General features: G+C 39.9%; 1 protein-coding gene across 1 annotated transcript; it reads left to right on the top strand.

Moving 5' to 3' along the window:
* The first annotated feature begins 626 nt into the window (after positions 1-626).
* Positions 627-12,193, top strand: DYNLT1 (dynein light chain Tctex-type 1). The gene is made up of 5 exons (XM_069070334.1): positions 627-743; positions 3,484-3,525; positions 8,325-8,448; positions 8,546-8,623; positions 11,757-12,193. The coding sequence occupies exons 1-5, from the start codon at positions 717-719 to the stop codon at positions 11,825-11,827; spliced, it is 342 nt and encodes a 113-aa protein (XP_068926435.1). The 5' UTR covers positions 627-716; the 3' UTR covers positions 11,828-12,193.
* Positions 12,194-12,206: the final 13 nt, after the last annotated feature.

Genomic DNA, 12,206 nt, shown 5'->3' with positions numbered 1-12,206 from the left:
GATCGCCCTCGGTATCATCCCTTTTGTTTCTCTAACCTTCAGTCTATTGCCCCATTCCCTGGAAGCATTACCAGGGCTTAACACAATGCTTGGCACAGAGCAGCTCTTACTAAATGCTTGGATTGGTCAATATTGTGGTCTCTTTGCCTGGAGGCTAGTTATATTGAAGAAAGGACTAAACTTTCTCTCGCCAGCCCCTCCCACGGCACTACTTTGTGTGTTAAATAAATGTTTGACAAGCAAAGAATGAATGAGCTCGCTGGCCGCGGCTGCACGCCTTCCTCCCAGCCCAGACAGAGGCATCTCTCCCTGCAGCTCACTACCGCGGGGGAAGGTAAATGGCCCTGCCCTGGTGGCCCCGTTGTTTTGTTGTAGCTACTCCACCACAACCTGGCAACTCGGGGAAGCCGCTCCCATGGGACCCATCAACTTTCCCACCCCCGCCGGGGAACTCTGGGAAGACCGCGCCTGCGCCTCAAGCCCCAGAATCCCAGCTGAGCCTGGAAACTGACAGGTGAGTTGGAAAGTTCAGGCATCACAAAGCTCCGAGCCGCCGGAGCCCGCCGGCCCACAATGCCACGCGGGGCGGGGCCGGGTCTCCGGGAAGGGCGGGGCCTCTGGGGGGAGGGGAGGGGCCTCGGAGAGAGGCGTCCAGAAGGCACTGCGCAGGCGTAGTGGGTAGTACTCGCCCGGACAGCGGCGTCTGAAGAGGGAAGATGGACGATTTCCAGGCTTCGGAGGAGGTGAGGGGTCCAGGGTCTGGGGTGGGTCAGCGTCGGCGGAGGGGAGGTGACAGACGGCAGCGAAGCGGAAGGGAAAAGGAGGGGAGGTGGCGGGTCTTGAAGGCTGGGGCGGGGGGCGCAGCCGCTTGCTTCTCCTTTGTCCCTGACCGGACCCCGGCGGCCTCCGCCCCTCTAACCCCCACCCCCGACCGGCGGCCCCTCGAAAGCGTGGAGCCGGGGGCCGGGCCCCGCCCCCAACCCTAGCGGCCGCTCGGGACCCCCGGGAGGCTGGAGACGTTAGGGACTGGGGTCTCTGCATTGGGGGCGGGGGAAGGCAGCCCCCTCCTCGCCCTGCCCCTCCCTCCCGAGTCATGGATTCAGAGGGAGGCTCGGTCGAGAAGCCTCCATCCACCTTCCTCCTGATGCTTAGAATAACAGTTGATACACTAGTTTTAAAAAATTATCTTTTGTTTTCACATCTCCCTGCCCTAGCGATCCATCCGTGGTAACCCAGATGATTAAAACAAAGCACACACACAAAAGAGGCAGGGCAGCCAAAGCCATCCGTGCATCGTTCGTGTTTGGCCGTATTTGCAAATATGCGCCGCACATGTTAAAGGAGCCAGCCCAGACCTTTGTCTGCAGAGGGGTGAAAACGGGCAGGTGAGCCCCATGAGCCCTGACTCCCTGGGAAGCCTTGCATCAGGACTGTCGGGGCACTTTCCATCCTGCACCAGAGGAGTAGTAGTAGTATATGCGCGGACTCGCCCGCCTCTGCGACTGTTTAATGCGCCTTAACCATCCGTCTGGGTTCATTGATCTGCTTCAAGTCAGGGAATAATAGAAGGGAAGAAATTACCCCCTTTAACTCAGAAACGCTGAATCTCTCCCCCTACACCTCTTCCCCAGTACTCTTATTTTTAGGGGCGTGGTAGCGCAAAGCACCTGTCAGCTGTCTTGGTCTTAAAGTAGACTATTCCTTCAGAACAGCTTTTCTAACTGATAATACTCTGTTTTCGGGGTTTGGTAGCCCCAAGCACCTGTCAGTCTGCTGTATTGGTCTTAATGTAGACAAACGATTTATTCCTCCACAGCAAATGATCCCTAGTTCCTTAAGATAGCCGTGGATTTGCTGTCTATGTTGTCTGCACGGTGCAGAAAGGCTTAAGATGAAAGGCTTCCTTTGTCTTCCATGCTGTGAGGTACATCTAGGATTGGCCAGTAGATTTTTGTATTTCATTCAGTTTTTTTATTTTGAAAACAGCTTCTCTTCTCTTCCAAAATGCAGGAGGATTAATTTGCGTAACAGAAGATATTGATCTGTTGCTTTGGGTTTGCAGCAATGTATAATAACTATTTAGTGTAATAGTAGATCTTAACTGTTTGGCACTTGCTCCTGCTGACATTAAATTGCTTTGAATTTTAATGAAAACAAATTTGTGTTTTAATAATTAAGATTGGATAGTCTACTTTTCTACCTGTTCAACATAATATTTTTTAATGCTAAGTAGTGATTTAGTTAAAAGAATATTTGTGAAACTAACAAACCAAGGAGAATTTTTGATATGCAGTTATAATCTTAGGGGAATTGCATGGTAGGATAGGAATAATAAGTATAATTTTTTTCAAAACTGCATTTTTCCCCCCCTGGAAAAACCCAACAGTGTGGTCTTTGACAATTGCACATTAATGTGACTCATTATGTTTTGTAGTAGAAATTACCCAAGTAAGTTTAAGGAAGGCCTGAGTTCAGGTAACATTTCTGATACATAGTAGTTGTGGGATCCTGGGCAAGTCACTTGACTTCTCAATGCTCTTTGTAACTCCCTTAGATTATAAATTGCAAAGAAGTGCCAACCTGCAGTGGTTGAGGAAGAGTTCCTCATTTTGAGAGTTCCATGTACCAGTGAAATCACAGTTCCAGTCCTATTCTTTATCCTATCCCTACTTCCTTAAAAGTTCTTTTCAGAGCCTCTTTCATATTCCAGTATGTTGAAATTTGTACAAGTGGCCTCTCTCTCTCTCTCTCTCTCTCTCTCTCTCTCTCTCTCTCTCTCTCTCTCTCTCTCTCTCTCTCTCTCTCCTCCTCCTTCTCTCTCTCCCCCCCACACCCCCCTCTCCCTCCCTTCCTCTCTCTCTCCCTCACCCCCCCTTCCTCTCCCACCTTCTCTCTCCTCCTTCTCTCCCCAGCTAAGTTTGGAAAGACTTATCAACAGATTGGGTGCAGGGTAATAATTTTTTGACCACAACATCTTTTCAAAGACCATCTACTAAATTGTAAAGTGGTTGGTTGAATTCAGCATTAGTAAGAGGGTCCCATACTAATAAAATCACAGTCTTAAAATAAAAACTTCTAATGCTTTTCATTTTCAAAAAAAGATTGCTTAAAGCTAGCAAGTCAAAATTTACTGTTTTACAGTGGCCTTTAAAATGCTAGGCTAAGTAACTTAAAAAGACTTTTTGGTAAATTCTGGCAGTCTTCAGGTTTTGTTGTATAATTAAAAACAAAATGACTTGAATGAAGTTCTGCCACTAATAATAGGACTATCATTGTTTTGGGAAAGTCATTTCACCTTTGAGTTTTTCCTCAATGTAAAATAGGGATGAAAGAGAGCAAGAGGTTGGCTCAGATTTCCCTAAGATCCCTTCCATTTCTAAAAATTCTGTAATTATTATCTAACCTTGTATTAAGTGGGAAAACTTGTAAAAAATAGAATTGAATCTTTTATTCAGGTTTAATTTTACTTTTTTTTCTTGCCAGACTTCTTTTGTGGTTGATGAAGTGAGTAACATTGTAAAAGAGGTAAGATATAAACAAGGAGTTTCTAAATTTTTTATTAATAGTTGGTAAAGTGTCAATGTTGGTGTTTTAACATTCTGTTAGGAAAAAAGGAAATATTTGACTTATTTGAAGTTGTTTCGACTGGTACTATATATGTTTGCTGTTACCTTCAAAACTTTTTTTAGCTGGATTTCTAAATGATGTATGGTTTTTACCCCATAGATAGGATGTAAATTTTGTATTTAAATACGAAGTTTTTATTGACTATAGGTTTGACTTAGGTGCCATAGATGGGAATTTCCTATGTACTAAGGGTAAGTAAATTTATTTTTTAAAAAACTGTAATATAGAAACAAATTTGCCAACAGCAGCACCTAATTTGAATATAAGATGAGGGTTAAAAGGAGATGGCAAATTTATGATTAACTTGGCATCCTTAACTCCTAATTTTTCAGAACTGACTTTCTAGTTTCTGGAATATTCATTTCCTTGTTTCAGTCAGTAGCTTTTGAACTCTCAACTTTTGCCACCATCAATATTTGTTAGTATTTTTACTAAAAGATGGTGAGGTGAGGAGAAAAAAGAGGTCATGAAAATCTAAACTAGTCCTAATTATTCTGTTTCATATGAGGCTTGTTAAAGTAATTGAAAATTATCTAAATTTACTTTTCTGTTCCTCTTTTCTATCACCATACATAATTTAGAGTTAATTCTAACATATAAATAATGGGTAAAGTAGTGGCATACTAGAACACCTTGAAAATGCAGTTTCTTTTTTCCTTAATAGTTAGTCACCATATGTTAGCACTGAAAATCAGACGTTTCTATGTTGCCATAGCAATTTATTGTTCTAAATATATGTAGACTGAGACCAATTTATACAGTTACTACAGTAATGTTAACGAAAGCAAAATTAATCACTAATTGTGATTGATTGGACTGACCAATATCAGGCCTAGAGAATGTTACCTTCCCAGTTCACTGGAGAAGGGGGAGACTACAGGTATAGAAGGTGGTATATGTTACTCCACATAGCCACCATATTGGTTTTGTATAGTTGTTTTTCTTTATTATAAAGGAAATTTTGGTGGGGTGGGTAATCTATGGGGAAAATGATTGTTGCCATATCAAGGAGTGATTTCACAAAAGTGATTTCACAAAAATAACACAGACACTTGGGTATTATGCTATACACAGGAATTACGCTGAATGAGGTTTATTAAAAAGTCAGGCATGCCCCAACATGTCTACTGTATTGCATTGGTTTTTGGTAACTAATCAACAGGCAAAGTGAAAAAGGCAATATATGTTCTGTATCAGTGGTATCAAACTGAAATACAAACAGATCTTAGTGACTGCATATTGGCTTAGAAAACCACAAAATATTATTTACCAAGTTGTATTGTATTTCTACTTATTTTATTAAACATTTCTGGTTCCCAACTTTGATGCCTCTCTTCTAGATCAGTGTAGAAGGGCTGATTGCCAGTAAATTTGTGCCAGTTAGTGCATTAAAAACTAATTTTAAGTAACCAGAATCTTGAACTTTAACAGCTTCAACAGTAACTCTAGTCTTTTGTTTCTTGTTACAGTATCACAAGCCTTACATTAGTCTTTTATCTTTAGGAATGGACCTGCTTGCACTCAAATTATATCCCATCTCTGAAACTCCAAAACTGTGTTACTTTAATCCTTGAAAGTATCCATTTCTTTTGTTTCTTGGATAGTTAGATGCAACTGTGCAGAATCCTGTGGACAAATGGATAAATGAATAATAAAACATTACCTAAGCACTTATTTTCTAGCCCTGGTACTAAGCATTTGGTATGCAAACAAATATAAGGAAGCAAAACAGTGCCTGCCCTCAAAATGCTTTAAATAACAAGGAAAGACCACAAATAAGGAGAGGTTAGAAGGTTTGGGGGTGTATATGAGGTGAATGATTCATGGCAGCATGGTTTGGAAATGACCTAGAAGTGGAGGCCTGGTTCTGGGCAAGATAAGGGAATAGCTTAGAGTCCAGAGTCAGGGCAAAAAATGTGGGATGTAAATTAGGTTGAGGTCTTAGCCTTTAGAGGACCTCTTAAGAGCAAAGTATTTAGGGTATGTTCTGGTCATCAGACCCCATTCCATTACCTCCATGCTCAGCCTAAATTTTGGAACTTGGTTCTTAAACATGGAAGCTTGGAAATGGAAAGAGAGTGTTGTTGGCCTATACACATACAGATTTTAGTATAAAACGGTGGTAAAATAGCCAGACAGCACAGGTTGGTTCATCTACATATTTTCAGGTGAAATGGACTCAAAATTCTAAAACAGAAGAAAATTGATCCTATTATGTATCCCTGAGAATTGAAAGGAGACTCATGACTGGCATGTGACTCAAGCAGGGCATACCTTTTATAAAAAGATCATAAGATTATAGATGCAGCTGGAAGAGACTTATAAGGCTGCCGTCCCTTTTTTTTTCCTTTTTCTTTTTGGAGGGGAGAGGGCAGGGCAGTTGGGGTTAAGTGACTTGCCCAAGGTCACATGGCTAGTTTTTGTGTTAAGTGTCTGAGGGCAGATTTCAACTCAGGACCTCCTGACTCCAGGGCCAGTGCTCTATTCACTGTGCCACCTAGCTGCCCCATGCCCTCTCATTTACAGATGAAACTGAGGTCCAGAGAGTAAAATGAAAAAGGCAAGTACAGATTAGCAAGATATATTTAAGATACCCAGATGAGAAAACTGGGGAACAAGAAGGGAAGAATGTGACAAGAGCGTTTAGGGGATCACAGGAGCAGTATTGTAACACAGGCATATACACACCATCTGACCAGAATAGGAAAGGAAATGCAAAGACCATTGAATTTGTAGTTAGAATACATGGATTTAAATCCTCATATGACCTCACAATAGTCACATCTTTAGACCTCTCTGGCTTCATCTGTAAAATAAGGTATTTGAAACAGATGATCTCCAGTCCCCCCTTCAGCTGAAAAACAAACATGATGCTGTGAGGAATTAGAAGGAAAAAAAAAAGATCTCAAGCCCCCACCACAGTCATCATCATCATGATGGGGGAGACTTAAATTATTCAAACATCTGCTAGAGTTTTCTATATAAAGACAACAGCTAATAAGTTGATTTCCCTCACTGAAAATTCCATCCTTCAAAATGTGAATGAGGGAAAATTCTATTCTAAGTTTGATTCTCACCAATAATAAAGAACTGGTTGTTGGGGAGAAAATTATAAGGAGCTTGAGTAAAGTAACCATGCCATCTTAGAATTTATGACAGACTGTTCCTAGCTTGTCTTTCCTTTGCTATCTTGCTCCTTATGTTTTGGGAAATGAGATTTCAAAGGGTTTAGGAAAACAGCATAGGTGAGCTTCCATGAACTAAATTTCTATAGGGGAAGTCAGCCCACGTGTGATGAAATACTCTCCAGTGAATTCTGAAAACACAAATAATACTCATGAGGGGGAAAAGTGAGAGATGTCCCCAAAGGCCAGATACTCATAAAGGTACATATATGTGATTTACTTGCCAAATCTCACATGACAGGAAGGATAGTCAACATAATGAATGAAAGAATCGGGATCCCAACAGGTCTGTTAGGCAGAAAATTAGGCTGAAACTAATATTTTTTAGCATTATCAATTGAAATCTGGAAATGAACCTTTTTTTAAGGATGAAGAACCTTAGGGTAAGAGAGTTTAAATGACTTGTTCCATGTCACACAGGTAATGGAGTCAGTATTCAAATCCAGGACTTCTGATTTCAAATTCAGTGAGTCTTACACTTGAGTTTTAAAAAATCAGCTTCAAATGTACAAGAGGGGGGAGACATAGTTAGAAAGCAGTTTATCTGAAAAAGATCTGATGGTTTTAGTATATTAACAAGCTTCAGCAGGAGTTTAGGTTGTTTTATGAGGAAGGCATTATGTCTAGACCGGGGATTATGGGACCATGACAGCCCCACTGTACTCTGGCCTGGTCTCACCCAAAGTATCATAATCAGTTCTGGGGATATATTTTAGGAAGGACATTGATAAGCTGGAGAGTAGCCAGAGCAGCTCAGTCAGGACGGTTGAGTGACTGTGATTTTATGCTATAATTAAGGTCTCTTGAAGAAATGTAAATTGTTTTTAGCCTGAAGAAGGGAAGATTTAAGGGGGTCATAGTAGCTTCTTCAGGTATTTAAAGGACTATCATTTGAAAGATATTTATTCTACTTGGTCCTAGAAGGCATAACTAGGAGTAGTGAGTGGACGTTGCAACAAGGAAAATTGAGGCTTGAGTAAAGAAAGCTCTTCCTAAGAGCTGTGCAAAAGTGAAAGGAGTGTCTTTGGAAGGGAGTGGATCTTCAAGGAAAAGCTACCTAATTTTGGAGGATATTTTCTTGGTATTTCTTTAGGTAGAGGCTTAGCTAAGTGGCCTCCAAAATCCCTTCCAGCTCTGAGATTCTTTGAATAGTGGCATATATTCTTTTAAAATATTCTTCAAAGTTGCAGAGTCTGAAAGCATATTGAAACAAATTACTTGCTCTGTTTCTTTTTCTTGTTTAGTTTCCTCTTTCCCACTGATTGGTTATAATCCTTCTTTACAACCTGACTAGTCATTAATGTGAAGATATCTGTAGATCCTGTATTTGAGGGCATGCTTCCATGTGGGGGGGGAGAGAAAATTTGAACTCAAGGGACTGTGGAACTGTATGGTGTAAATTAAAAGTAAATAAAAATTTAAAATATTCTTCAAAAAGTAATAAAATTACTATTTACTTATGGCATTGAAATTTGCAGAAGCCAGATCTGACCATGTGCTCTACTTCCCTAGGCCATAGAAAGCGCAATTGGTGGTAACGCTTATCAGCACAGCAAAGTCAATCAGTGGACCACAAATGTCGTGGAACAAACTTTAAGTCAACTTACCAAGTTGGGGAAACCATTCAAGTACATTGGTAAGAACTTTAAAAAATACATTTAAAGTGGATGCACAGAAAACTAATGTATTACCATCACATGGATTTCTCTAATGAAAGTTTCTCTTTTCTTAAGTGACCTGTGTGATTATGCAGAAGAATGGAGCTGGGCTGCATACAGCAAGCTCTTGCTTTTGGGATAACACCAGTGATGGTATGAAATTATTTTAATTTTCTTGTATAAGAATTGTCATTTTCATCCTTCCTGAAAGTTTAAAAGATTAGCTAAGAGAATTTGCTATAAGTAGTATTTTTTTCTTTTGATACGATTAAATTGCTGTATAATAAATTTCCAGTCAAGGTTCTGACATTTCTTTATGAATAAATGTTTGAATTATTTGAAAATGTGACTTGCTTTATATGTAGAGTTTTAAAATTCAAGAAACATTTACTAAATACTTATTTGACAAGGTACTGGGGATATAGAACAGTCCCTATCCTCAAGGAGCTTGTCTTCTACCAAGTAACAAAGAGATGTAATAACTTTCATCATACAGATTCTTTTTTCTTTTCTTCTGTCCAGTTTTGTTTTGTTTTTTAAACTGTTTACTATGTTTGAAGCACTGTGTTGGTTACTTAGGATATGTGAGTCATATCCAGTTTTGATGGTTGGAGGAGCAACACATATACAAATACTTATGTGGGACAAGGTACTAAGGATGGAAAGGTCTAGGCAAAGAGCTGAGAAATTTGAGAGAATACTTCTAGCTAGGAAGGGAGGCTTCATGGAGGAGGTGGCACCTGAGTTGAACCTTGAGGGAGAGGAGAATCTTCAGAAGACAGAAACTGGGAGGGAAATCTATTCTACGAGTGGATGGTGCTATGGTGCTATAAGTAGAGGTATGAAGAGTAGTCCAGTTTGACTAGAAAATAAAATATGAAAGGAATTGAACTTGATCATCTCTAAAGGTCCTTTCCATTTTTATACCGTATGGATCTTTGAGCAGAATGAGATAAAGCTAGGAAAAGGTTGTTACAAGTAAAGGGCAACCAGGAGGCTGTGGGTAATAGAAACCATGCTAAAGGAGAGCATTTGATAGAACTGCATATGTTTAGCTTAGAGAAGAGACTTAAGGGAGCATAATAGCTGTTTTCAGGTATTTGAAAAACTGTCATGTGCTGCTTTGCCTCAGAGGCAGACTGCAGCTTAGTATAAGGGAAAACTTTGCAAATTGAGTTGCTTAAAGCCAAAATGGCCTGCCTCAGGAATGCTTTCATTCCTTTTCACTGGAGATCTTCAGGGGGAAGGTGAGGAATGCTTTTGGGGACTCTGTAGAAGGATGTTAATTTTTAGGTATAGGTTGGGCAAGATGACCCTCTGAGAAACTATGATTCAGATTTGGATGTTCTTGTATAACATGATTAGGAGGCTTATACTTAATTCATTAGGCATTAGGGAAATTTTTTGATTAGATGAGCATTAAGTTTCAAAGCAATACATGAAAATTACTTAAGCAGTAATGTGAAGAGTGGATTGGAGAGGCAGATAGACTGGAAACTGGAAGACCAGTTAGGAGGCAGTTATTAATAGTAGACTAGGTGAGAGGTAAGGGCCTGAGTTAGGGTGGTAACAGTTGGGAAGAGATGGAGAAAAAATATGGAGATAAAATCAGAAGAACTTGATAACTGTTTGCATGTGAGTGGAGGAAAAGCAGAGTTAAAGATAAGTCCCAGGTTATAACTCCCTGGGTAGAAGTGGAGAAGTTGGGAGGATGGGTGGGGAGTAGGGGATCTAAGCCGAGTTTAGGGCATATTGAGTTGAGGTGCAGGTGGGACGTCGAAGTGGAGATCTCCAGCAGGCATATGGAAATATAGTCTGTCTAGAGCTTGGGGATTGGAGATGTAGATTTGGTGAGAGAATTGAAGTCATTGGATCTTTAGTTTCATTGGTAGAGAGAACTTCTGGCTTTTTGTTTTGTTTTTGCTACATGATTCCTACTCTTTTTGGAATGAGAGGGTTTCCATACCTTTTGTACTAAGGGATCCTCTTTCAATTGCCCAACATAGTAAATATGTTTCCTAACAGGCCTAACAATCAAATGAATCCAACATCACTAGAAATAATGCATCACCTGCAAAGGATGGAAGAGCTTTCTTAGCATTTAGACAATGAAATTTATTGATTTTGTCCCAGTTGTGTGGGCTTTTTTATCTTACTTAGATGCTTAGTCAGTGCTAGTCAATGCTGATCAGCTTCAGCACTTGCTTTGTCTTAATAGAGTTGTTTAGGGCTCTGAAGAGGGTAGGGGACTTGGCTGGGGTCACACAGCCCATGTATGCCAGAGCTGTGATTTCAGCCAGTCTTTCTGACTCTGTGAGGAGGCCAGCTTTCTATCCATTATGCCATGCTTCTTGGTACACTCACTTTTAGAAGGATAAGGATGTAGCAGTCAGAACCAAAGGAGAATCATGGGAGTTCAATGTCATACCCAGTAGCCATACCCAGAAGGAAAGGGGTGGTGGTATACAGTATCAAATGCTGAATAAAGGTCCAGGGTAAAGACAGAAAAAAGTGATATCAAATTTAGTAGTAATATCACTAGAAATCTTGGAGAGCCTTTTTTTTTTGAGCCATTTCTTTTTAAAAAATAACATTTTCATTTGTTGCCTTAAATATTTACCAATTACATTTTAAAAGAATTTTAAATGTTCTTTTAAAAAGTTGTGAGTTGAGTTCCCAATTCTCTTCCCCCACCCCTTCAGAAGGCAAGCAGCATATAAAATATGTGAAGGGATACAAAACATTTCCATATTAGCCATGTGCAAAAAAAGTAAACAAAAATAATATTTCAGTTCATCAGTGCAGAGCAAATTCATTAAGAGTGACGGGAAACCAGATGGAAAGTTGACTATAGGTGGGTGGTAAGGAGATGGAAACAAGACATCTAGTGCTACTCTTGCTACAAATCCATCAGTGAAGGAGAGGAGAGAAAGGATAATGATAACCTGAGGGTGGGATAGCAGAGTAAAAAGAATGTTGTTTTTGTTTTACAGAGGAGATCCGGGCATGTGTATTAGGCTTATATGTAAAGCAGCTAGTCAAGATGGGGAGATCAAAGACCCATTAAGAGTATTTCTTGGAACCAGGTCATGGAGGGAGATGGGATAGGAAATGGGGGAGATAGGTTTAGCATAGAAATGATGAATTAAGGACATTAGAGGGGCTTAAATATATCCTGATCTTACTTTGTCAAATAGAAACGCCAAAATTGATATTGTACATAGTTCATTGAAACAACTTTTAAAATTTAAATTGCTTGATGTGCTTTTTGTTGTTGTTTCCACAGGAAGCTGCACTGTGAGATGGGAGAATAAGACCATGTACTGTATAGTCAGTGCCTTTGGACTGTCCATTTAACTTTCTTGGAATTGTATAGCCTCCTTATCTTTTTTCAACCATTTCCATTCCATGGTCTATCTACGTACTGTGAATTCAGCAAGATTTTAAAAGGTTTTAAAAGTATCTTATACTTTCAAACGTAGGGGGAAAAAGTCCAAAATGGCCACACTGTTACATGGGTTGCACACTTCGTTTACTGTAAGCTGACATCCAGTATTGTTACTTTGTCTTAATTCTTCAATACTTCCAAGTATTCAAAGGTGCTAAAAATGAAATCTGCTGCAGCATGACACTTTTTCTAATTTCTGAAATGATTTATATAACACACTAACGTCCCACTTTATACTTTTCTTAGTAGAATAATAAATTATTAAAATTCACAAATTGTGGGGTTTTT

The sequence above is a fragment of the Petaurus breviceps genome, unplaced genomic scaffold, assembly GCF_028583685.1.
Source record: "Petaurus breviceps papuanus isolate PSGF00001 unplaced genomic scaffold, PetGlider_PUasm1.0 90808, whole genome shotgun sequence".
NCBI classification, from domain to species: Eukaryota; Metazoa; Chordata; class Mammalia; order Diprotodontia; family Petauridae; genus Petaurus; species Petaurus breviceps.
This window is presented reverse-complemented; position numbering and strand designations above follow the sequence as displayed.